General features: G+C 46.8%; 1 protein-coding gene across 2 annotated transcripts in view; it reads right to left on the bottom strand.

The window, feature by feature from the left end:
- Positions 1-27,500, bottom strand: part of rhobtb4 (Rho related BTB domain containing 4) — a 169,750-nt gene that overhangs the window by 7,999 nt on the left and 134,251 nt on the right. For both annotated transcript variants that reach the window (XM_085976441.1, XM_085976440.1), the window contains 2 exons: positions 21,126-21,209; positions 15,090-15,195 (listed from right to left, as the gene is read on the bottom strand). In XM_085976441.1, the coding sequence (XP_085832567.1) occupies positions 15,090-15,195; positions 21,126-21,209 (190 nt within the window). The remainder of the gene's footprint in view (positions 1-15,089; positions 15,196-21,125; positions 21,210-27,500) is intronic.

The following is a 27,500-nucleotide window of genomic DNA, read 5'->3' as shown; positions in this document are numbered from 1 at the left end:
GAGAGAACGAGCTGGACACAGAGAGAGAGAGAGAGAGAGAACGAGCTGGACAGAGAGAGAGAGAGAGAACGAGCTGGACAGAGAGAGAGAGAGAACGAGCTGGACACAGAGAGAGAGAGAACGAGCTGGACAGAGAGAGAGAGAGAACGAGCTGGACACAGAGAGAGAGAGAGAGAGAGAGAGAGAATGAGCTGGACACAGAGAGAGAGAGAGAACGAGCTGGACAGAGAGAGAGAGAGAACGAGCTGGACAGAGAGAGAGAGAGAGAGAGAACGAGCTGGACAGAGAGAGAGAGAGAACGAGCTGGACAGAGAGAGAGAGAGAGAACAGAAATGCATTTCCTCCTAAAATGCGAAAAATTCAACACATCAAGAAACATATTATTCAACAAGCTAAGCCAAACAACCCCAGATTTCAAGGAATTGGATGACCTGTCAAAATTGAGATTAGTCCTGGGAGAAGGAGACAGACCATACCTTGGGGCCAAATATGTAACAACATGTCACAACCTGAGGACTGTTTAAAAGTAAGGCTGTTTAAAATTAATATTGAACGTACCAAATGAAGTAGAAAGACTGTTTAAAATTAATATTGTTTAAAAGTAATATTGTATGTACCCAACAAATGTCAAATCGATTGACACCTACAGAATGTTGGAAAACTGTACCTTTTTGATATGTAAGCTTTGGCAATATGGTTCTCTGGAAACTTTCATGCCAATAAAGCATTTGAATTGAATTGAATTGAATTGAATTGAGAGAGAGAACGAGCTGGACAGAGAGAGAGAGAGAGAACGAGCTGGACAGAGAGAGAGAGAGAGAGAACGAGCTGGACAGAGAGAGAGAGAGAGAGAACGAGCTGGACAGAGAGAGAGAGAGGGAACGAGCTAGACAGAGAGAGAGAGAGAACGAGCTGGACAGAGAGAGAGAGAACGAGCTGGACACAGAGAGAGAGAGAGAGAGAGAACGAGCTGGACAGAGAGAGAGAGAGAGAACGAGCTGGACAGAGAGAGAGAGAGAACGAGCTGGACAGAGAGAGAGAGAGAGAGAGAACGAGCGGGACAGAGAGAGAGAGAGAACGACCTGGACAGAGAGAGAGAGAGAACGAGCTGGACACAGAGAGAGAGAGAGAACGAGCTGGACAGAGAGAGAGAGAGAACGAGCTGGACACAGAGAGAGAGAGAGAGAGAGAACGAGCTGGACAGAGAGAGAGAGAGTGAACGAGCTGGACAGAGAGAGAGAAAGAACGAGCTGGACACAGAGAGAGAGAGAACGAGCTGGACAGAGAGAGAGAGAGAACGAGCTGGACACAGAGAGAGAGAGAGAGAGAGAGAGAACGAGCTGGACACAGAGAGAGAGAGAGAACGAGCTGGACAGAGAGAGAGAGAGAACGAGCTGGACAGAGAGAGAGAGAGAGAGAGAACGAGCTGGACAGAGAGAGAGAGAGAACGAGCTGGACAGAGAGAGAGAGAGAGAGAACAGAAATGCATTTCCTCCTAAAATGCGAAAAATTCAACACATCAAGAAACATATTATTCAACAAGCTAAGCCAAACAACCCCAGATTTCAAGGAATTGGATGACCTGTCAAAATTGAGATTAGTCCTGGGAGAAGGAGACAGACCATACCTTGGGGCCAAATATGTAACAACATGTCACAACCTGAGGACTGTTTAAAAGTAAGGCTGTTTAAAATTAATATTGAACGTACCAAATGAAGTAGAAAGACTGTTTAAAATTAATATTGTTTAAAAGTAATATTGTATGTACCCAACAAATGTCAAATCGATTGACACCTACAGAATGTTGGAAAACTGTACCTTTTTGATATGTAAGCTTTGGCAATATGGTTCTCTGTAAACTTTCATGCCAATAAAGCATTTGAATTGAATTGAGAGAGAGAACGAGCTGGACAGAGAGAGAGAGAGAGAACGAGCTGGACAGAGAGAGAGAGAACGAGCTGGACAGAGAGAGAGAGAACGAGCTGGACAGAGAGAGAGAGAACGAGCTGGACAGAGAGAGAGAGAACGAGCTGGACAGAGAGAGAGAACACGAGCTGGACAGAGAGATAGAACGAGCTGGTACAGAGAGAGGGAGAACGAGCTGGACAGAGAGAGAGAGAACGAGCTGGACAGAGAGAGAGAGAGAGAGAGAGAATGAGCTGGACAGAGAGAGAGAGAACGAGCTGGACAGAGAGAGAGAGAGAGAGAGAGAGAACGAGCTGGACAGAGAGAAAGAGAACGAGCTGGACAGAGAGAGAGAACGAGCTGGACAGAGAGAGGGAGAACGAGCTGGACAGAGAGAGGGAGAACGAGCTGGACAGAGAGAGGGAGAACGAGCTGGACAGAGAGAGAGAGAACGAGCTGGACAGAGAGGGATCGAGCTGGACAGAGAGAGAGAGAGAGAACGAGCTGGACAGAGTGAGAGAGAGAACGAGCTGGACAGAGAGAGAGGGATCGAGCTGGACAGAGAGAGAGAGAGAGAGAACGAGCTGGACAGAGAGAGAGAGAGAACGAGCTGGACAGAGAGAGAGAGAAAACGAGCTGGACAGAGAGAGAGAGAGAGAGAGAACTGGACAGAGAGAGGGAGAACGAGCTGGACAGAGAGGGAGAACGAGCTGGAGAGGGAGAGAGAGAACGAGCTGGACAGACAGAGAGAGAGTGAGAGAGAGAGAGAGTGAGTGAGTGAGCTGGACAGAGAGAGAGAGCGTGCTGGACAGAGAGAGAGAGAGAGAGAGAGAGGAGCCGGACAGAGATAGAGAGAGAGAGGGAGCCAGACATGGAGAGAGAGAGAGAGCCGGACAGAGAGAAGGAGAGAGAGACGGAGAGAGAGCGCCGGACAGAGGGAGAGAGAGGGAGAGCCAGACATGGAGAGAGAGAGAGAGAGAGACGGACAGAGAGAGAGAGACGGACAGTTAGAGTACTACAAGGGTACTACAGTAATCATGGGTGACTTTAATCTACATATAGACTGGCCAAACCAAATTAGCAATAATACTATGGAGGATGAATTCCTGGAGTGTGTACGAGATGGTTTTTTAGACCAGTACGTTGAGGAGCCATCTAGGGAACAGGCTATCCTAGATTGGGTATTGTGCAATGAGAAGGGGTTAATTAATAATCTTGTTGTGCGGGGTCCTTTAGGGAAGAGTGACCATAACATGATAGAATTCTTCATTAAGATGCAAAGTGAAGAATTCCAATCCGAAAGTAGGGTCCTAAATCTAAACAAAGGAAACTACAAAGGTATGAGGAGTGAGTTGGCTATGATAGATTGGGGAGCTTCATTAAAAGGCATGGCGGTGGATAGGCAATGGCTAACATTTAAGGAACGAATGCATGAATTGCAACAGTTATACATTCCTTTCTGGCGCAAAAACACAAAAGGAAAAGCGGTCCAACCATGGCTAACAAAAGAAATTAAGGATAGTATTAGATCCAAAGAGGAGTCATATAAAGTTGCCAGAAAAAGTAGCAAGCCTGAGGAGTGGGAGCAGTTTAGGGTTCAGCAAAAAAGGACCAAGAGATTGATTATGAGGGGAAAAATAGAGTACGAGAGTAAACTTGCAAGGAACATAAAAGCAGATTACAAAAGCTTCTACAAGTATGTAAAAAGCAAAAGATTAGTGAAGATAAATGTAGGTCCCTTAGTCAGAAACGGGAGAATTTATAATGGGGAACAAGGAAATGGCTGAGCAATTAAACAAATACTTTGGTTCTGTCTTCACGGAAGAGGACACAAATAACTTCCCAGAAACGCAAGGGAACCAAGGGTCTAGTGAGAAGGAGGAATTAAAGGAAATTAGTATTAGTAAAAAAATAGTGCTGGAGAAATTAATGGGACTGAAAGCTGATAAATCCCCAGGGCCTGATAATCTGCATCCCAGAGTACTAAAAGAGGTAGCCATGGAAACAGTGGATACATTGGTTGTCATCTTCCAAAATTCTATAGATTATGGAACAGTTCCTGCAGATTGGAGGGTGGCAAATGTAACCCCACTATTTAAAAAGGAGGGAGAGAGAAAACAGGGAACTACAGACCGGTTAGCCTAACATCAGTAGTAGGGAAAATGCTAGAGTCTATTATAAAGGATGTGATAACAGGACACTCAGAAAATATCAACGGGATTAGACAAAGTCAACATGGATTTATGAAAGGGAAATCATGTTTGACAAACCTACTGGAGTTTTTTGAGGATGTAACTGGTAGAATAGATAAGGGAGAACCAATGGATGTGGTGTATTTGGATTTTCAGAAGGCCTTTGATAAAGTCCCACATAAGAGGTTAATGTGCAAAATTAAAGCACATGGGATTGGGGGTAATATACTGACATGGATTGAAAATTGGTTAACAGACAGGAAACAGAGAGTAGGAATAAATGGGTCTTTTTCGGGGTGGCAGGTGGTGACTAGTGGGGTACCGCGGGGATCAGTGTTTGGGCCCCAGCTATTCACAATATATATCAATGATCTGGATGAGGGAACCAAATGTAATATTTCCAAGTTTGCCGACGATACAAAACTAGGTGGGATTGTGAGTCGTGAGGAGGATGCAAAGAGGCTTCAAGGCGATTTAGACAAGTTGAGGGAGTGAGAAAATACATGGCAGATGCAGTATAACGTGGATAAATGTGATGTTATCCACTTCGGTAGGAAAAACAGAAAGGCAGAGTATTATTTAAATGGTGATAGATTGGGAAATGTTGATGTACAAAGGGACCTGGGTGTCCTTGTACACCAGTCACTGAAAGCAAACATGCAGGTGCAGCAAGCAGTTAGGAAGGCAAATGGTATGTTGGCCTTCATTGCAAGAGGGTTTGAGTACAGGAGCAAGGATGTCTTACTACAGTTATACAGGGCCTTGGTGAGACCACACCTGGAGTACTGTGTGCAGTTTTGGTCTCCTTACCTAAGAAAGGAAATACTTGCCATAGAGGGAGTGCAGCGAAGGTTCACCAGACTGATTCCTGGGATGGCAGGACTGTCGTATGAGGAGAGATTGGGTCGACTAGGCCTGTATTCACTAGAGTTTAGAAGAATGAGAGGGGATCTCATTGAATCGTATAAAATTCTGACAGGGCTAGACAGACTGGATGCTGGGAAGATGTTTCCCCTGGCTGGGGGGTCTGGAAGGAGGGGTCACAGTCTCAGGATATGGGGTAGGACATTTAGGACTGAGATAAGAACATAAGAATTAGGAGCAGGAATAGGCCACTAGGCCCCTCGAGCCTGCTCCGCCATTCAATAAGATCATGGCTGATCTTGGGCTCAAAGCCACTTCCCTGCCCGCTCCCCATAACCCTTCACTCCCTTATCTTGCAAAAATCTGTCTATCTCCACCTTAAATGTATTTAATGACCCAGCCTCCACGGCTCTCTGGGGCAGAGAATTCCACAGATTTACGACCCTCTGAGAGAAGAAATTCCTCCTCATCTCAGTTCTAAAAGGGCGACCCTTTATTCTAAAACTGTGCCCCCGAGTTCTACATTTTCCCATGAGGGGAAACATCCTCTCTGCATCTACCTTGTCGTGGCCCCTCAGTATCTTATATGTTTCAATAAGATCACCTCTCATTCTTCTAAACTCCAATGAGTATAGGCCCAGCCTGCTCAACCTTTCCTCATAAGTCAACCCCCTCATCTCTGGAATTAACCGAGTGAATCGTCTCTGAACTGCCTCCAATGCAAGTATATCCTTCCTTAAATAAGGAGACCAAAACTGTACGCAGTACTCCAGGTGTGGTCTCACCAATACCTTGTACAGCTGTAGCAGGACTTCCCTGCTTTTATACTCCAACCCTCTTGCATTAAAGGCCAACATTCCATTTGCCTTTTTGATTACTTGCTGTACCTGCATGCTAACTTTTTGTGTTTCATGCACAAGGACCCCCAGGTCCCTCTGAACTGTAGCATTTTGTAATCCCTCTCCATTTAAATAATAATTTGCTTTTTTATTTTTCCTGCCAAAGTGGATAACCTCGCACTTTCCCACATTATACTCCAGTTGCCAAATGTTTGCCCACTCACTTAGCCTGTCTATATCCCTTTGCAGGTTCTTTGAGTCCTCTGCACAACTTGCTTTCCCACCTATCTTTGTATCATCCGCAAACTTGGCTACATTACACTCGGTCCCTTCATCCAAGTCATTAATGTAGATTGTAAATAGTTGAGGCTCCAGCACCGATCCCTGTGGCACCCCATTAGTTACCGTTTGCCAACCGGAAAATGACACATTTATCCCGACTCTCTGCTTTCTGTTAGTTAGCCAATTCTCTATCCATGCTAATATATTACCCCCAACTCTGTGAGCTCTTATCTTATGCAGTAACCTTTTATGTGGCACCTTATCGAATGCCTTCGGGAAATCCAAATACAGGAAACTTTGGTTTATCCGGAGGTTAACTGTCCGGAATGCTCGAGCCACCGGCAAAAATCAGGAGCCGTTTCGTTAGGTTTTTTTTCTTTTCGTTGCTTTTTTTTCACCAGTCAGGCTCTGCAAGGTCTCGCTGAAGCTGTTGCTAAGCTACAGAGACGCTTGCAAGGTACGGCCGACTGTTTAGAAGCTAAGCAACAGGGTTTGTTGCCAGATACGGAGCTCAAAATCTCCGTATGTTTCAACATTAGCGCTGGTTTGTCCGGCAGTTTTGATGGGACGGCAACAGCTTGGTCCCGTCGGTGCCGGATAGCACAAAGTTTCCTGTACACCACATCCACTGGTTCACCTTTGTCCACCCTGCTCGTTACATCCTCAAAGATGAGGGGTAATTTCTTCACTCAGAGAATTCTCTACCACAGAAGGCTGTGGAGGCCAAGTCACTGAATATACTTAAGGAGGAAATAGATAGATTTCTAGACACAAAAGGCATCAAGGGGTATGGGGAGAGAGCGGGAATATGGTATTGAGATAGAGAATCAGCCATGATCATATTGAATGGCGAAGCAGGCTCGAAGGGCCGAATGACCGACTCCTGCTCCTACTTTTCTATGTTTCTATGAGAGAGAAAGAGACGGAGAGAGAGGTGGACAGAGAGAGGGAGAGAGAGAGAGGGACAGAGAGAGAGAGGGGGAGAGAGAGAGAGAGAGAGGGGGAGAGAGAGAGGGGGAGAGAGAGAGAGAGGGGGAGAGAGAGAGAGAGAGGGGGAGAGAGAGAGAGAGACACCCAGCCACGACTTACGCTGAACGAAAAAACCTTCGGTTTTTAGAGGGTTTCGGTTTTCGGAAGTTCGGATAAAAGGTAGTCTACCTGTATCAGTAATGGTGACCATGAAACTATCGGATTGTCGGAAAAACCCATCTGGTTCACTAATGTCCTTTAGGGAAGGAAATCTGCCGTCATTACCTGGTCTGGGCCTATATGTGACTCCAGACCCACAGCAATGTGGTTGACTCTTAACTGCCCTCTGAAATGGCCGAGCAAGTCACTCAGTCGTAACAAACCACTACGAAATATAATAAGAATGAAGCCGGACGGACCACCCGGCATCGACCTCGGCACCGGCTACGGACACGGCAACGGCACACCCAGCCCAGTCAACCCTGCAAAGTCCTCCTCAACACCATCTGGAGACTTGTACCAAAATTGGGAGAACTGTCCCACAGACTAGTCAAGCAACATCCATGAGGCACTGTGGGCCATCATCAGCAGCTGAATTGTATTCCACCACAATCTGTAAATTCATGGCCCGGCATATCCCTCACTCTACCATTACCATCAAGCCAGGGGACCAACCCAGGTTCAATAAGGAGTGTAGAAGAGCATGCTGGGAGCAGCACCAGGCGTACCTAAAAATGAGGTGCCAACCTGGGGAAACTGCAACACAGGACTACATGCATGCTAAAAAGCAGAAGCAGCATGCTATAGACAGGGCTAAGTGATCCCACAATCAACGGATCAGATCAAAGCTCTGCAGTCCTGCCACATCCAGTCGTGAATGGTGGTGGACCATTAAACAACTAACGGGAGGAGGAGGCTCCATGAATATCCCCATCCTCAATGATGGTGGAGCCCAGCGCGTGAGTGCAAAAGACAAGGCTGAAGCGTTTGCAACCGTCTTCAGCCAGAAGTGACGAGTGGATGATCCATATCAGCCTCCTCCTGCGGTCCCCACCATCACAGAAGCCAGTCTTCAGCCAAATCGATTCACTCTACGTGATATCAAGAAACGGCTGAGCGCACTGGATACAGCAAAGGCTACGGGCCCCGACAACATCAAATCAAATCAATCAAATCAACTTTTATTGTCATTGTTAGTGCACAAGTGCAGTACAACGAAATGTAGGCTTGCGGCTCCCGAGAGTGTACAATTTGGATTAGGACACTTAAACATTTCAACATACATTTGTACATATATATTAGCATAAATATGACCATAATAAAGTGCATCGGCAGATGTGCAGGCTTTAGTGTTTATTTGTGGAGTTCAGTAGGATGACAGCCCTGGGAAAGAAGCTGTTCCTAAATCTGGTCGTACGGGTGCGAATGCATCTGTAGCGTCTTCCAGATGGTAGGAGGGCGAACAGACTGTGGCTGGGGACTTGTGCTCCAGAACTAGCCACACCTCTAGCCAAGCTGTTCCAGTACAGCTACAACACTGGCATCTATCCGACAATGTGGAAAACTTCCCAGGTGTGTCCTGTCCACAAAAAGCAGGACAAATCCAATCCGGCCAATTACCGCCCCATCAGTCTACTCTCAATCATCAAAGTGATGGAAGGTGTCATCGACAGTGCTATCAAGCGGCACTTACTCACCAATAACCTACTCACTGATGTCCAGTTTGGGTTCCACCAGAACCACTCAGCTCCCGACCTCATTACAGCCTTGGTCCAAACATGGACAAAGGAGCTGAATTCCAGAGGTGAGGTGAGAGTGACTGCCCTTGACATCAAGGCAGCATTTGACCGAGTGTGGCATCAAGGAGCCCGAGTAAAACTGAAGTCAATGGGAATCAGGGGGAAAACTCTCCACTGGCTGGAGTCATACCTAGCACAAAGGAAGATGGTTGTGGTGATTGAAGGTCAATCATCACAGCCCCAGGACATCGCTGCAGGAGTTCCTCAGGGCAGTGTCCTAGGCCCAACCATCTTCATCAATGACCTTCCCTCCAACATAAGGTCAGAAATGGGGATGTTCGCTGATGACTGCACAGTGTTCTCCTCAGATATAGAAGTAGTCCATGCCCGTATGCAACAAGACCTGGACGACGTTCAGGCTTGGGCTGGTAAGTAGCAGGTAACATTCGCGCCACAGAAGTGCCAGGTAATGACCATCTCCAACAAGCGAGAGTCTAACCACTGCCCCTTGACATTCAACGGCATCACCATCACCGAATCCCCCACCATCAACATCCTGGGGGTCACCATTGACCAGAAACTTAACTGGACCCTCCACATAAATACTGTGGCAACAAGAGCAGGTCAGAGGCTAGGTATTCTGCGGCAAGTGTCTCACCTCCTGACTCCCCAAAAAGCCTTTCCACCATCTACAAGGCACAAGCAAGGAGTGTGATGGAACACTCTCCACTCCCCATCCACCACCTTGAACGTTAATTCCCTCCACCACCAGCGCACCGTGGCTGCAGTGTGTACCATCTACAAGATGCACTGCAGCAACTCGCCAAGGCTTCTTCGGCAGCACCTCCAAAACCCGCGACCTCTTCCACCTAGAAGGACAAGGGCAGCAGGCGCATGGGAACACCACCACCTCCAAGTTCCCCTCCAAGTCACACACCATCCTGACTTGGAAGTATATCGCCGATCCTTCATCGTCGCTGGGTCAAAATCCTGGAACTCCCTACCTAACAGCACTGTGGGAGTACCTTCACCACACGGACTGCAGCGGTTCAAGGCGGCGGCTCACCACCACCTCCTCAAGGGCAACTAGGGATGGGCAATAAATGCTGGCCTTGCCGGCGACGCCCAGATCACAGAAGCGAATTTTTAAAAAAATCAGCAAATTTGGCTACATTACACTCAGTCCCTTCATCCAAGTCATTAATATAGATTGTAAATCCTTGAGGCCCCAGCACTGATCCCTGCAGCACCCCACAAGTTACAGTTTGCCAACCTGAAAATGACCCATTTATCCCGACTCTCTGTTTTCTGTTAGTAAGCCAAACCTCTATCCATGCTAATATATTACCCCCAACTCTGTGAGCTCTTATCTTATGTACAGGAAACTCTCATTTTAACGGCACCTAAATATACGAATGTAAGAAGTCACACAACACCAGGTTATAGTCCAACAGCTTTATTTGAAATCACAAGCTTTCGGAGCGCTGCTCCTTCTTCAGGTGAAGTGGAGAAATGCATAAAGACACAGCTTATATAGTCAGAGAATCATGTCAGATGTTTACAGGTAACCTTTCCAACTGCCATTTATCACACCTCGGCAGAGAGATAATCACAGCAGTCAAAGGTGTGAATGGTGTCCAAACAGGTCAGTCAGGGAAACATTACATCAAAGAACAATGAGGTGGGGTCACAAGGGGTCAAATATTGCAGATACTGGGGTCTGTATGAAAAACAAAAAAAGACAAAAAACATTTTTTTTGGCTGGAAATCACAGCAGGTCCGGCCGCATCTGTGTAGAGAGAACAAGCCAATGTCGACTCGAGTCTGGATGACCCTGCATCAGGTGGGGTTACATGTAGCGTGACATGAACCCAAGATCTCGGTTGAGGCCGTCCTCATGGGTGCGGAACTTGGCTATCAGTTTCTGCTCGATGATTTTGCGTTGTTGTGTGTCTCGAAGGCCACCTTGGAGAATGCTTACCCGAAGATCGGAGGCTGAATGTCCTTGACTGCTGAAGTGTTCCCCGACTGGGAGGGAACACTCCTGCCTGGTGATTGTTGCGCGGTGTCCGTTCATCCATTGTCGCAGTGTCTGCATGGTCTCGCCGATGTACCATGCTCCGGGGCATCCTTTCCTGCAACGTATGAGGTAGACAACGTTGGCCGAGTCACATGAGTATGTACCATGTGCCTGGTGGGTGGTGTCCTCACGTGTGATGATGGTATCTGTGTTGATGATCTGGCATGTCTTGCAGAGGTTGCTGTGGCAGGGTTGTGTGGTGTCGTGGTCGCTGTTCTCCTGAAAGCTGGGTAATTTGCTGCGAACGATGGTCTGTTTGAGGTTAGGCGGCTGTTTGAAAGCGAGTAGTGGAGGCGTGGGGATGGCCTTAGCGAGGTGTTCGTCGTCATCGATGACATGTTGAAGGCTGCGAAGAACATGGCGTAGTTTCTCCGCTCCGGGGAAGTACTGGACGACGAAGGGTACTCTGTTGGTTGTGTCCCGTGTTTGTCTTCTGAGGAGGTCTATGCGATTTTTCGCTGTGGCCCGTCGGAACTGTCGATCGACTCTGTGATTATCTCTCTGCCGAGGTGTGATAAATGGCAGTTGGAAAGGTTACCTGTAAACATCTGACATGATTCTCTGACTATATAAGCTGTGTCTTTATGCATTTCTCCACTTCACCTGAAGAAGGAGCAGCGCTCCGAAAGCTTGTGATTTCAAATAAAGCTGTTGGACTATAACCTGGTGTTGTGTGACTTCTTACATTTGTCCACCCCAGTCCAACTCCGGCATCGCCACACCAGACCTAAATATACGGAATTCTCTATTAGCCGGCAAAATTCATACTCCAAAAACAACACCTCAATTACCGGCAATGTTGCGGAGTCCGAGTCTCCCGTGGTGGCCGAGTTAGTCAGTGGGGGTAGTTCTCCAAACTGCCACTACTCGGCTTCTTGGCACTGTCGGAAGTCCGAACACCTCAATAACAGGAGTCTGACTCTTTGTTTGTTAAAAATAGCCTCGGTAGATAACCCTCTCCGTCATCCGGAATTTTTAATCAACCGGCACCATCCCGGTCCCATCAGTGCCGGATACCAAAGAGTTTCCTGTAGTAACCTTTTATGTGGCACCTTATCGAATGCCTTCTGGAAATCCAAATACACCACATCTACTGGTTCCCCTTTATCCACCCTGCTCGTTACATCCTCAAAGAACTCCAGCAAATTTGTCAAACATGATTTCCCTTTCATAAAACCATGCTGACTCTGCTTGACTATATTATGATTTTCTAAATGTCCTGCTATCACTTCCTTAATGACGAACTCTAGCATTTTCCCAATGACAGATGTTAGGCTAACTGGTCGATAGTTGCCTGCTTTCTGTCTCCCTCCTTTCTTAAATAGGGGCATTACATTTGCGGTTTTCCAGTCCGCTGGGACCTCTCCAGAATCCAGGGAATTTTGGTATATTACAACCAATGCATCCACTATCTCTGCAGCCACTTCTTTTAAGACTCTAGGATGCAGGCCATCGGGTCCAGGGGACTTGTCCACCTTTAGTCCCATTAGTTTGCCTAGTACTTTCTCTCTAGTGATAGTGATTGTTTTAAGTTCCCCCCCACCCCAATAGCCCCTTGATTATCCATTATTGGGATGCTTTTAGTGTCTTCTACCGTGAAGACCAATACAAAATATTTTTTTTTTAAGTTTCCGCTATTTCCTTTCCCATTATTAATTCCCCAGATTCATCCACTAAGGGACCAACATTTACTTTAGCTACTCTCTTCCTTTTTATATACCTGTAGAAGCTCTTACTGTCTGTTTTTATATTTCTTGCTAGCTTACTCTCATAAGTTATCTTCTCTCTCTTTATCATTTTTTTAGTCGTCCTTTGCTGGTTTTTAAAAATTTCCCAATCCTCTGGCCTTTCACTATTCTTCGCAAGATTGTATGCTTTTGTTTTCAATTTGATACCATCCTTTACTTCCTTAGTTAGCCACGGATGGTTCATCCTTCTCTTAGAGTCTTTCTTTCTCACTGGAATATATCTTTGCTGAGAGTTATGAAATATCTCCTTAAATGTTTGCCACTGCTTTTCTACAGTCTTACCCTATAATATATTTCCCAGTCCACTTTAACCAAGTCTGCCTTCATACCTTTGTAATTACCAGAAAAGGCAGCAAACCTGAGGATTGGAGCAGTTTAGGATTCAGCAAAGGAGAACAAAGGGATTAATTAAGAAAAGGAAAATAGATTGTGAGAGTAAGCTTGCAGGGAACATAAAATCTGACTATAAAAACTTCTATAGATATGTGAAGAGAAAAAGATTGGTGAAAACAAGCGTAGGTCCCTTGCAGTCAGAATCAGGGGAATTTATAATGGGGAACAAAGAATTGGCTGAGCAATTAAATACATAAACGATAGCAAAATACTGCAGATGCTGGAAATCCGAAATAACAACAGAAAATACTGGAAAAACTCAGCAGGCCAGGCAACATCCGTGGAGAGAAAATAGAGTCAACGTTCCGGGTGAACCCTTTGTCAAGACTCACTTTGGTTCATACTTTGGTTCTGTCTTCACAAAGGAGGACACAAATAACCTCCCAGAGATGTCGGGGAACATAGGGTCTAATGAGAGGGAGGAATTGAATTAAATCAGTAATTGTAGGGAAATGGTGTTAGGGAAATGGATGGGATTGAAGGGCGATAAATCCCCAGGGCCTGATAATCTACATCCTAGGGTACTTAAGGAAGTGGCCCTAGAAATAGTAGATGCATTGCTGGTCATCTTCAAAAAATCTATAGACTCTGGAACAGTTCCCATGGATTGGAGGGTAGCTAATGTTACCCCGCTATTCAAAAAAGGTGGTAGAGAGAAAACGGGGAATTATAGACCGGTAAGTCTGACATCGGTAGTGGGGAAAATGCTAGAGTCCATTATTATAAAAGGTGTAATAGCAGAGCACTTGGAAAACAGTGACAAGATCGGACAAAGTCAACATGGATTTACAAAAGGTAAATCATGCTTGACTAATCTACTGGAATTCTTTGAGGATGTAACTGGTAGAATAGATAAGGGAGAACCAGTGGATGTGGTATATTTGGACTTTCAGAAGGCTTTCGATAAGGTCCTGCATAAGAGATTAGCATGCAAAGTTAAAGCACACGGGATTGGGGGTAAGGTACTGTCTTCGATGGAGAACTGGTTGGTAGACAGGAAGCAAAGAGTTGGAATAAACGGGTCTTTTTCCGAGTGGCAGGCAGTGACTAGTGGGGTACTGCAGGGATCGGTGCTAGGACCCCAGCTATTCACAATATATATATATAAATGATCTAGACAAGGGAACTAGATGTAATATCTCCAAGTTTGCAGACGACACAAAGCTGGGTGGGCGTGTGTGCTGTGAGGAGGATGCAGAGAAACTCCAGTATGATTTGGACAGGTTGGATGATTGGGCAGATGCATGGCAAATACAGTATAATGTGGATAAATGCGAGGTTATCCACTTCGGTGGCAAAAACAGGAAGACAGATTATCTGAACGGCAATAGATTGGGAAAAGGGGAAGTGCAACGAGACCTGGGTGTCCTTGTGCACCAGTCGCTGACGGTAAGCATGCAGGTGCAGCAGGCGGTTAAGAAGGCAAATGGTATGTTGGCCTTCATAGTGAGAGGATTCGAGTATAGGAGCAAGGATGTCTTGCTGCAGCTGTACAGGGCCTTGGTGAGACCACACCTTGAGTATTGTGTGCAGTTTTGGTCGCCTTATCTGAGGAAGGATGTTCTTGCCATGGAGGGAGTGCAGCGAAGATTCACCAGATTGATACCTGGGATGGCAGGAATGACGTATGAGGAGAGATTGGGTCGATTGGGCTTATACTCGTTGGAGTTTAGAAGGAGGAGAGGGGATCTCATTGAAACTTATAAAATTCTAACAGGACTAGACAGACTAGACGCAGGAAGGATGTTCCCGATGGCGGGGGAGTCCAGAACCAGGGGTCACAGTCTAAGGATAAGGGGTAAGCCATTTAGGACAGAGATGAGGAGGAATTTCTTCACCCAGAGAGTGGTGAACCTGTGGAATTCTCTACCACAGAAGGCAGTTGAGGCCAATTCATTAAATATATTCAAGAAGGAGTTAGATATATTTCTTAAGGCTAAGGCAATCAAGGGATATGGGGAGAAAGCAGGGACAGGGTACTGAATTTGGATGATCAGCCATGATCTCATTGAATGGCGGAGCAGGCTCGAGGGGCCGAATGGCCTACTCCTGCTCCTATATTCTATGTTTCTATGTACCTGCAGACATGTGTCTCATGTCCTTCGGAAACTTGCGGCAGATGCTGTTGTAGTTGGTGCAGATGTGATGGAGGCACCAGTCGGCGAGCTGTCCCGCACTGTGCAACTAAAACAAAAGAACCTCAATTAAATACTCTGACAATGAAGACAGGGCGCCAGAGACCAGCGTCGAGACACCAGAGACTCGAGTCTAGACATTACCCCTCAATCAACCAGTTTCTGATCCATTCCCAGGATTTATCCTGAAACCACCTAACTTTGAGTTTAATTAATAGCCTTTCATGTGGAACTTTCTCCAAAGCATTCTGGAAGTGGAGATCCACCGTGTCACAAGTTCCCTCAGTGCATTTGGTGTGGCATTCCCTCAGTGGTCGAGGAGGTTGGTCAGGATGATGGTAGTGCGGTTGATGTTGTGAATATGGAATTTCAAAAGATATTTCACAACATACCACATAATAGACTCGTTAGCAAAATGAAAGCATATGGGATTAAAGGGGCATTGGCTGAGGAACAGAAAGCAGAGAGTAATGGTGAACGGTTGTTTTTCAGACTGGAGAGAAGTTTACAGTGCTGTCCAAAATAATTGTTTAGTCTCTGCCATTTCTCTATTTCCCATTATTAATTCCCCAGTCTCCTTCTCTAAGGGACCAACGTTTACTTTAGCTACTCTCTTCCTTTTTATATACCTGTAGAAGCTCTTGCTGTGTGTTTTTATATTTTTTGCTAGTTTACTCTCATAATCTATCTTCTCCCTCTTTATAATTTTTTTAGTTGTCCTTTGCTGGTTTCTAAAAATTTCCCAATCCTCTGGCCTACCACTAATCTTTGCAGCACGGTTGGTTCCTCCTTCTTGTAAAGTCTTTCTTTCTCACTGGAATAAACCTTTGCTGAGATTTATGAAATATCTCCTTAAATGTCTGCCACTGCTGATCTACCGTCTTACCCTTTAATCTATTTTCCCAGTCCACTTTAGCCAACTCTGTCATCATACCCTTTGTAATTGCCTTTATTTAAGTTTCGGACTCTAGTTTCAGACCCAAGTTTCTCACCCTCAAACTGAATGTGAAATTCTAGGGAATCCTTTACTATGAGATGATTAATTAATCCTGTCTGATTACACATTACCAGATCTAAAATAGCCTGCTCCCTGGTTGGTTCCTCAACGTATTGCTCTAAGAAACCATCCCGAATATACTCTATGAACTCGTCCTCAAGGCTACCTTTACCAATTTGATTTGTCCAATCTATATGAAGATTAATATCGCCCATAATTATTGCAGTACCTTTCTTACAAGCCCCCATTATTTCTTGATTTATACTCTGTCCTACAGTGTAGCTACTGTTAGGGGGTCTATATACTACTCAGGGTGGATAAAGGGGAACCAGTAGATGTGGTGTATTTGGATTTCCAGAAGGCATTCGATAAGGTGCCACATCAAAGGTTACTGCACAAGATAAGAGCTCATGGGGTTGGGGGTAATATATTGGCATAGACAGAGGATTGGCTAACTAACAGAAAGCAGAGAGTCGGGATAAATGGGTCATTTTCAGGTTGGCAAACTGTAACTAGTGGGGTGCCACAGGGATCAGTGCTGGGGCCTCAACTATTTACAATCTACATTAATGACTTGGATGAAGGGACCGAGTGTACTGTAGCCAAATTTGCTGATGATACAAAGATAGGTGGGTTAGCAAGTTGTGAGGAGGCTACAAAGAGCCTGCAAAACATAGAAGATAGGAGCAGGAGTAGGCCATTCGGTCCAGCTCCGCCATTCAATGAGATCATGGCTGATCGTCCAAATTCAGTACCCTGTCCCTGCCTTCTCTCCATATCCCTTGATCCCTTTAGCCTTAAGAAATATATCCAACTCCTTCTTGAATATATTTAATGTATTGGCCTCTACTGCCTTCTGTGGTAGAGAATTCCACAGGTTCACCACTCTCTGGGTGAAGAAATTCCTCCTCATCTCTGTCCTAAATGGCTTACCCCTTATCCTTAGACTGTGACCCCTGGTTCTGGACTCCCCGACCATCGGGAACATCCTTCCAGCATCTAGTCTGTCTAGTCCTGTTAGAATTTTATAAGTTTCGATTAGATCCCCTCTCATTCTTCCAAACTCCAGCGAGTACAAGCCCAATCGTCCCAATCTCTCCTCATACGTCATTCCTGCCATCCCAGGTATCAGTCTGGTGAATCTTCGCTGCACTCCTTCCATGTCAAGAACATCCTTCCTCAGATAAGGCAACCAAAACTGCACACAATACTCAAGATTTGGTCTCACCAAGGCCCTGTACAACTGCAGCAAGACATCCTTGTTCCTGTACTCAAACCCTCTCGCTACGAAGGCCAACATACCATTTGCCTTCTTAACCGCCTGCTGCACCTGCATGCTTACTTTCAGCGACTGCTACACAAGGACGCCCAGGTCTCATTGCACTTCCCCTTCTTCCAATCTATTGCCATTTAGATAATAATCTGCCTTCCTGTTTTTGACACCAAAGTGGATAACCTCGCATTTTTCCACGTTATATTGCATCTGCCATGCTTCTGCCCAATCACCCAACCTGTCCAAATCATCCTAGAGTTTCTCCGCATCCTCCTCACAGCACACACGCCCACCCAGCTTTGTGTCGTCTGCAAACTTGGAGATATTACATCCAGTTCCCTCGTCCAGATCATTCATAAACACAGGAAACTTTGTGTTATCCGGAGGCGAACCGTCCGGCAAGCTGGAGCCACCGGCAAAAATCAGGAGTCATTTTTTATTCTTTTAGTTTCTTTTCTTTGCTTTTTTTGAACAGTCAAGCTCTGCAAGGTCTGTAGCTAAGCAACAGCTTCAGCTAGAGACGCTACAGAGACGCTTGCTGACTTTTTAGAGGCTGTTGCTAAGCAACAGGGTTTGTTGATTCATACGGAGATGAAAATCTCCGTATGTTTCAACATTAGCTCTGGAGTGTCCGGCAGTTTTGAGGGAACGGCAGCAGCGCGGTCCCGTCGGTGCCGGATAGCACAAAGTTTCCTGTATTGTGAATAGCTGGGGTCCAAGGACTGATTCCTGTGGTACCCCACTAGTCACTGCCTGCCACTCAGAAAAAGACCCGTTTATTCCAACTCTTTGCTTTCTGTCTGCCAACCAGTTCTCTATCCAAGTCAGTACCTTGCCCCCAATCCCATGTGCCTTAATTTTGCACGCTAATCTCTTATGCGGGACCTTATCGAAAGCCTTCTGAAAGTCCAAATACACCACATCCACTGGTTCTCTCTTATCTATTTTACCAGTTACATCCTCAAAAAATTCCAGTAGATTAGTGCTGCACGATTTACCTTTTGTAAATCCATGTTGACTTTGTCCGATCCTGTCACTGTTTTCCAAGTGCTCTGCTATTACATCTTTTATAATGGACTCTAGCATTTCCCCCACCACCGATGTAAGGCTTACCGGTCTGTAATTCCCCGTTTTCTCCCTACCACCTTTTTTGAATAGTGGGGTAACATTAGCTACCCTCCAATCCATGGGTACTGTTCCAGATTTCATCGAATGTTGGAAGATGATCAGCAATGCATCTACTATTTCTAGGGCCACTTCCTTAAGTACCCTAGGAGGTAGATTATCAGGCCCTGGGGATTTATCGGCCTTCAGTCCCATGAATTTCCTTACAAATACTTATTTCTTTCAGTTACTCCCCTTCATCAGACCCTATGTTCCCCGACATCTCTGGGAGGTTATTTGTGTCCTCCTTTGTGAAGACAGAACCAAAATATGTATTTAATTGGTCTGCCATTTCTTTGTTCCCCATTATAAATTCCCCTGATTCTGACTGCAAGGGACCTACGCTTGACTTCACCAATCTTTTTCTCTTCACATATGTATAAAAGCTTTTACAGTCAGTTTTAATGTTCCCTGCAAGCTTACTCTCATATTCTATTTTCCCCATCTTAATTAATCCCTTTGTCCTCCTTTGCTGAATCCTAAACTGCTGCCAATCCTCAGGTTTACTGCTTTTTCTGGCCAATTTATATGTCCTATCCTTGGATCTTATGCTATCCCTAATTTCCCTTGTTAGCCACGGTTGAGTCACCTTTTTTGTTTTATTTTTATGCCAAACTGGGATGTACAAATTCTGTAGTTCATCCATGCGGTCTTTGAATGCTTGCCATTGCCTATCCACCATCAACCCTTTGAGTGACATTCCCCAATCAATCTTGCCCAACTCGCGCCTCAGACCATCGTAGTTTCCTTTATTTAAATTCAGGACCCTAGTCTCTGAGTCAACTACTTCATTCTCCATCTTAATGAAGAATGATTTGCCCAGTCACACACCATCACTGTGTAAGCTCCATGCTTATAGGAGGCCAGGCAATTAAATGAGGGAGCAACCTTTGTGAAAACACATTAACACAGGTGAACAGATCAGCATTACTTAGAATGCTCGTCTCCACCAGTCACTGGAATGGTTACAGCACTGCGAGCAGAGGCCCTGACCATCATTTTTCAATCCTCTCTGGCTTCAGGTGTGCTGCCGGAGGACTGCTAATGTGGTACCCTTGTTTAAAAAGGGAGAAAAGGATAGACCGAGTAATTACAGGCCAGTCAGCCTAACCTCGGTGGTGGGAAATTATTGGAAAGAATTCTGAAGGACAGGATAAATCTTCATTTAGAAAGATACGGATTAATCAAGGATAGTCAGCACGGATTTGTTAAGGGAAGGTCGTGTCTGACAAACTTGATTGAATTTTTTGAGGAGGTAACAAGGAGGGTAGACGAGGGTAGTGTGTTTGATGTAGTGTATATGGACTTTAACAAGGCTTTTGATTAGGTTCCACATGGCAGACTGGTCACGAAGTTAAAAGCCCATGGGATCCAGGGCAAAGTGTCAAGTTGGATTCAAAACTGGCTCGGAGACAGGAAGCAGAGGGTAATGGTTGATGGGTGTTTTTGTGACTGGAAGGCTGTTTCCAGTGGGGTTCCTCAGGGCTCAGTACTAGGTCCCTTGCTTTTTGTGGTATATATCAATGATCTAGACTTGAATATAGGGGGTAGGATTAAGAAGTTTGCAGATGATACTAAAATCGGCTGTGTGGTTGATACTGAAGAAGGAAGCTGTAGACTGCAGGAAGATATCAATAAATTGGTCAGGTGGGCAGAACAGTGGCAAATGGAATTCAATCCGGAGAAGTGTGAGGTAATGCATTTGGGGAGGGCTAACAAGGAAAGGGAATACACATTAAATGGTAGGACACTGAGTTGTGTAGAGGAACAAAGGGACCTTGGAGTGCATGTCCACAGATCCATGAAGGTAGCAGGCCAGGTAGATAAGGTGGTTAAGAAGGCATACGGAATGCTTGCCTTTATTAGCCGAGGCATAGAATACAAGAGCAGGGGGTTATGCTTCAACTGTATAAAACATTAGTTAGGCCTCAGCTAGAGCACTGCGTGCAGTTCTGGTCACCACATTACAGGAAAGATGTGATTGCACTAGAGAGGGTACAGAGGAGATTTACAAGGATGTTGCTGGGAGTAGAGAATCTTAGCTCTGAGGAAAGACTGGATAGGCTGGGTCTGTTTTCCTTGGAACAGAGGAGGCTGAGGAGAGAACTTACTGAGGTGTATAAAATTATGAGGGGCATAGATAAAGTGGATAGAAAGGACCTATTTCCCTTAGCGGAGGGGTCAAAAACCAGGGGGCACAGATTTAAAGTAATTGGGGGAAGGTTTAGAGGGGATTTGAGGGGAAATTTCTTCACCCAGAGGGTTGTGGGGGTCTGGAACTCACTGCCTGAAAGGGTGGTAGAGGCAGGAACCCTAACCACATTTAAAAAGTACTTGGATGTGCACTTGGGATGCTGTAACCTGCAGGGCTACGGACCAAGAGCTGGGAAGTGGGATTAGGCTGGATAGCTCTTTGTTGGCCGGCGCGGACACGATGGGCCGAATGGCCTCCTTCTGTGCTGTAACTTTCTATGATTCAAACTTTCCCCCCCGGAGCATGATCCACACTCCTTCAGAGGCCGTGTTCCTGCATTGACCAACGTACCTGGGCCTTCTCGAGGTACTGTAAGACAAAGCCAGCGATGTCAATCCCCTCCGCAGATGCCCTCAGAAGATCCTCCACAACAAACTGCTCTAGAAAGGTCAGAATCAGAGAGGAGAATCAGCAAGAGTACCAAAGGGGAACTGTCACTGCCTCAAGCCAAGCAATGGGACATTACTGGGATGGGACGAGCCAGCACCCAGTCACAGGCACAACTTTTTCCATGCTCAATAATTAGTCATGAGATTTCCTACCACAGTATTGTGTTCAATTCTGGGCACTGCACTTTAGGAAGGATGTCAAGGGCTTGGAGAGGGTGCAGAGGAGATTTATTAGAAAGGTACCAGGGATGAGGGACTTCAGTTACGTGGATAGACTCGAGAAGCTGGGGCTGTTCTCCTGAGAGCAGAGATGGTTAAAAGGAGATTTGATCGAGGTGTTCAAAATCATGAACAGTTTTGATACTGTAGATAAAAAGAGACTGTTCCCAGTGGCAGGGGGTCGGTAACCAGAGGAGGCGGATTTAAGGTGATTGGCAAAAGAACCAGAGGCGAGACGAGGAAATGTATTTTTACGCAGCGAGTTGTTGTGATCTGGAATGCGCTGCCTGAAAGGGCGGTGGAAGCAGATTCAAGAATAACGTTAAAAAGGGAATTGGAGAAATACTTGAAGGGGAAAAATTTGCAGGGATATGGTGGAAGAGCGGGGGAGTGGGACTAATTGGAGAGCTCTACCAAAGAGCCGGCACAGACACGTTGGGCCGAATGGCCTCCTTCTGTGCTTTATCAGTCTATGATTCTGTACCCTGTCTGAATCTCAGGAGGAACTGTCCTGTGCATCATTCAGTATCCCAGGCGTGTCTGGCCCTGGGCATGCAGCAACATACTTCTCACCATAATGGGGGGTGGAGTAAAGCAACCAAAGAGATCAAATCTCCAGTACAGAATAAGGCAATTCGGCCAGTCATTGTATCTGATATACACACCCAGTGGATCGAGGGCTTGTACTGACACACCCAGTGGATCGACGGCTTGCACTGACACACCCAGTGGATCGAGGGCTGGTACACCCAGTGGATCAAGGGCTTGTATACCCAGTGGATCGAGGGCTGGTACACCCAGTGGATCGAGGGCTTGTGCACCCAGTGGATCGAGGGCTGGTGCACCCAGTGGATCGAGGGCTTGTACACCCAGTGGATCGAGGGCTGGTACACCCAGTGGATCGAGGGCTGGTTCACCCAGTGGATCGAGGGCTGGTTCACCCAGTGGATCGAGGGCTGGGTCACCCAGTGGATCGAGGGCTGGGTCACCCAGTGGATCGAGGGCTGGGTCACCCAGTGGATCGAGGGCTGGGTCACCCAGTGGATCGAGGGCTGGTACACCCAGTGGATCGAGGGCTGGTACACCCAGTGGATCGAGGGCTTGTACACCCAGTGGATCGAGGGCTGGTGCACCCAGTGGATCGAGGGCTTGTACACCCAGTGGATCGAGGGCTGGTACACCCAGTGGATCGAGGGCTGGTTCACCCAGTGGATCGAGGACTGGTTCACCCAGTGGATCGAGGGCTGGGTCACCCAGTGGATCGAGGGCTGGGTCACCCAGTGGATCGAGGGCTGGGTCACCCAGTGGATCGACGGCTGGTTCACCCAGTGGATCGAGGGCTGGTACACCCAGTGGATCGAGGGCTGGGTCACCCAGTGGATCGAGGGCTTGTACACCCAGTGGATCGAGGGCTGGTACACCCAGTGGATCGAGGGCTGGTACACCCAGTGGATCGAGGGCTGGTACACCCAGTGGATCGAGGGCTGGTACACCCAGTGGATCGAGGGCTTGTACACCCAGTGGATCGAGGGCTGGTACACCCAGTGGATCGAGGGCTTGTACACCCAGTGGATCGAGGGCTGGTACACCCAGTGGATCTAGGGCTGGTTCACCCAGTGGATCGAGGGCTGGTACACCCAGTGGATCGAGGGCTTGTACTGACACACCCAGTGGATCGAGGGCTTGTACTGACACACCCAGTGGATCGAGGGCTTGTACACCCAGTGGATCAAGGGCTTGTACTGACACACCCAGTGGATCGAGGGCTGGTTCACCCAGTGGATCGAGGGCTTGTACACCCAGTGGATCGAGGGCTGGTACACCCAGTGGATCGAGGGCTGGTACACCCAGTGGATTGAGGGCTTGTACACCCAGTGGATCGAGGGCTGCTACACCCAGTGGATCGAGGGCTTGTACTGACACACCCAGTGGATCGAGGGCTTGTACTGACACACCCAGTGGATCGAGGGCTTGTACTGACACACCCAGTGGATCGAGGGCTGGTACACCCAGTGGATCGAGGGCTTGTATACCCAGTGGATCGAGGGCTTGTATACCCAGTGGATTGGGGGGTTGTACACCCAGTGGATCGAGGGCGGGTTCACCCAGTGGATCGAGGGCTGGTACACCCAGTGGATCGAGGGCTGGTACACCCAGTGGATCGAGGGCTGGTACACCCAGTGGATCGAGGGCTTGTACACCCAGTGGATCGAGGGCTGGTACACCCTGTGGATCGAGGGCTGGTACACCCAGTGGATCAAGGGATTGTACTGACACACTCAGTGGATCGAGGGCTGTGGAACTGGTGTTCAGTGAAGGTGTCTCCTGTACATTGACGCATCTCTCCAGTCTGCTTGACTGATGCCCCAGGACAAGACTGGGTGGTGCTCTGAGTCTGCTGTACACACACACTGCCGGATACACTGCAGTAACTCCACAGGTTCACTTCAACAGTACCTCCTGGCCTCGTGGTCTCCACCACCCAGAAGGGCAGGAGCGGGAAGATCACAGGACACCATCTGACATCGACATTTAAGAAGGAGATGGATAGATTTCTAGATGCAAAAGGCGTCAAGGGGTATGGGGAGAAAGCGGGAATATGGTATTGAGATAGAGGATCAGCCATGATCATATTGAATGGCGGAGCAGGCTCGAAGGGCTGAATGGCCTACTCCTACTCCTATTTTCCTATGTTTCTATGACTTGTACCATGACGGGCTCAATAATTTGCAACTCCTGACTGAACACTAGCACAAGACTTACTTCAAACTGAGAGCTGAGCTGAGCGGCAGACCTGCGAGAGGCACAGAGTCAGCGAGAGGAGGATAAAAAGAGCGCGGCGAGGAGGCCTGGGACCGGAGCTGAGCGGCGGACCTGCGAGAGGCACAGAGTCAGCAAGAGTAGAGAGAAGTAAAAAATAATCGAAGTGTGACGTCACCAGAAAGCAGGTAAGTGACTGGTTGGTGAGTATTTCTCTCTTTTTTCCAAAACTTAAATTTTGTGGTTTATAGTTTCTAGGATTTCTGTTGTGTAGTGGGGACTACTGTTAAACAAAGGCCCTTGAGTATATCATTTAATTGTAGTGTAATTGGTGGGATTGATTTGATTTGATTTAATTTAATTTGAATTAATTAAAGGGTAAGTCAAGGCAGTACAGCTCGGCGCCGTGGTATGCTCCTCCTGCACTATGTGGGAAATCAGCGACATTTCCTGTGTCCCTGACGACCATGTGTGCGGGAAGTGCATCCAGATGCAGCTACTGACAGACCGCATTGCGGTGCTGGAGCTGCGAATGGATACATACTGGAGCATTTGTGCAGCTGAGGATGTCATGGATAGCACATTTACTGAGTTGGTCACACTGCAGGTAAAGGCTGCACAGGCAGGAAGGGATAGGGTGACCACCAGGCAGAGTAGTAGGCGCAGGCAGGTAGTGCAGGAGTCCCCTGTGGCCATCCCTCTCTCAAACAGATATACCGCTTTGGATATTGTTGAGGGAGATGGCTTATCAGAGGAAGGCAGCAGCAGCCAACTTCCTGGCACCATGGGTGGTTCGGCTGCACAGGACGGGAGGAAAAAGAGCGGGAGAGCTATAGTAATAGGGGATTCTTTTGTAAGGGGAATAGATAGGCGTTTCTGCGGCCGCAAACGAGACTCCAGGATGGTATGTTGCCTCCCTGGTGCAAGGATCAAGGATGTCTTGGAGCGGCTGCAGAGCATTCTGGAGGGGGAGGGTGAACAGCCAGTTGTTGTGGTGCATATAGGTACCAACGATATAGGTAAAAACCGGGATGAGGTCCTAAAAGCTGAATATAGGGAGTTAGGAGGTAAATTAAAAAATAGGACCTCAAAGGTAGTAATCTCAGGATTGCTACCAGTGCCACGTGCTAGTCAGAGTAGAAATAGAAGGGTATTTCAGATGAATATGTGGCTAGAGGAATGGTACAAGGGGGAGGGATTCAAATTCCTGGGACATTGGAACCGGTTCTGGGGGAGGTGGGACCAGTACAAACTGGACGTTTTGCACCTGGGCAGGACCGGGACCGATGTCCTAGGGGGAGTGCTGGCTAGTGCTGTGGGGGAGGGTTTAAACTAAAATGGCAGGGGGTTGGGAACCTGTGCAGGGAGACAGAGAAAAGGGAAACAAGGATAGAAGCAAAAGACAGGAAGGAGAAAAGCAAAAGTGGCAGTCAGAGAAATCAAGGGTTTAAATCAAACGTGGCCACAGTAAATAATAATTCTAATAGGTCTAAGAGTGTTAAAAAAACAAGCCTGAGGCTTTGTGTCTTAATGCGAGGAGCATTCGTAATAAGGTGGATGAATTAGCTGCACAAATAGATGTAAACGGATATATGATATGATGATTGGGATTACGGAAACATGGCTCCAGGGTGACCAAGGCTGGGAACTCAACATCCAGGGGTATTCAATATTCAGGAAAGACAGGCAAAAAGGAAAAGGAGGTGGGGTAGCATTGCTGGTTAAAGAGGGGATTAACACAATTGTAAGAAAGGATATTTGCTCTGATGTGGAATCTGTATGGGTGGAGCTGAGAAATACCAAGGGGCAGAAAACGTTAGTGGGAGTTGTATACAGACCCTCAAACAGTAATGCAGAGGTTGGGGATGGCATTAAACGGGAAATTAGAGACGCGTGCAATAAGGGTACAGCAGTCATCATGGGTGACTTTAATCTACATATAGATTGGGCTAACCAAATTAGTAACAATACTGTGGAGGAGGAATTCCTGGAGTGTATACGGGATGGTTTCCTAGGCCAATATGTTGAGGAACCAACTAGAGATCAGGCCATCTTAGACTGGGTATTATGTAATGAGAAAGGAATCATTAGCAATCTTATTGTGCGAGGCCCCTTGGGGCGGAGCGATCATAATATGATCGAATTCTTCATTAAGATGGAGAGTGAAGTAGTTGACTCAGAGACTAGGGTCCTGAATTTAAATAAAGGAAACTACGATGGTCTGAGGCGCGAGTTGGGTAGGATTGATTGGGGAATGTCACTCAAAGGGTTGACGGTGGATAGGCAATGGCAAACATTCAAAGACCGCATGGATGAACTACAGAATTTGTTCATCCCTGTTTGGCAAAGTCCAAAGGTGTGCGGGTTAGGTTGATTGGCCATGACAAAAATTGGCCCTTAGTGTTAGGGGGGGATTAAATACGTGGGGTTACGGGGATAGGGCTTGTGTGGGATGGCTGTCGGTGTAGGGACCGGGTGCTAGGGTTTGGATGATCAGCCATGATCTCGTTGAATGGCGGAGCAGGCTCGATAGGGCCGAATGGCCTACTCCTGCTCCTATCTTCTATGTTTCTATGTTTCTATAATAAAACAAAAAAGGTGACTCAACCGTGGCTAACAAGGGACATTAGCGATAGCATAAGATCCAAGGAGAGGACATATAAATTGGCCAGAAAAAGCAGTAAACTGGAGGATTGGGAGCAGTTTAGGATTCAGCAAAGGAGGACAAAGGGATTAATTAAGAGGGGGAAATAGAGTATGAGAGTAAGCTTCCAGGGAACATAAAAACTGACTGTAAAAGCTTCTATAGATATGTGAAGAGAAAAAGATTGGTGAAGTCAAGCATAGGTCCCTTGCAGTCAGAATCAGGGGAATTTATAATGGGTAACAAAGAAATGGCAGACTTGGGTTCTGTCTTCACAAAGGAGGACACAAATAACCTCCCAGAGATGTCGGGGAACATAGGGTCTAATGAGAGGGAGGAACTGAATGAAATCAGCATTTGGAAAAATAGAAGATAGGAGCAGGAGTAGGCCATTCGGCCCCTCGAGCCTGCTCCGCCATTCAATGAGATCATGGCTGATCATCCAAATTCAGTACCCAGTCCCTGCCTTCTCCCCATATCCCTTGATCCCTTTAGCCTTAAGAAATATATCCAACTCCTTCTTGAATATATTTAATGAATTGGCCTCAACTGCCTTCTGTGGTAGAGAATTCCACAGGTTCACCACTCTCTGGGTGAAGAAATTCCTCCTCATCTCTGTCCTAAATGGGTTACCCCTTATCCTTAGACTGTGAC

This window comes from Somniosus microcephalus, chromosome 2 (assembly GCF_052327205.1).
Source record: "Somniosus microcephalus isolate GS21.2 chromosome 2, FLI_Smic_1.0, whole genome shotgun sequence".
NCBI lineage: Eukaryota > Metazoa > Chordata > Chondrichthyes > Squaliformes > Somniosidae > Somniosus > Somniosus microcephalus.
The sequence above is the reverse complement of the archived record's forward strand: the minus strand, read 5'-3'. Positions and strand labels throughout refer to the sequence as shown.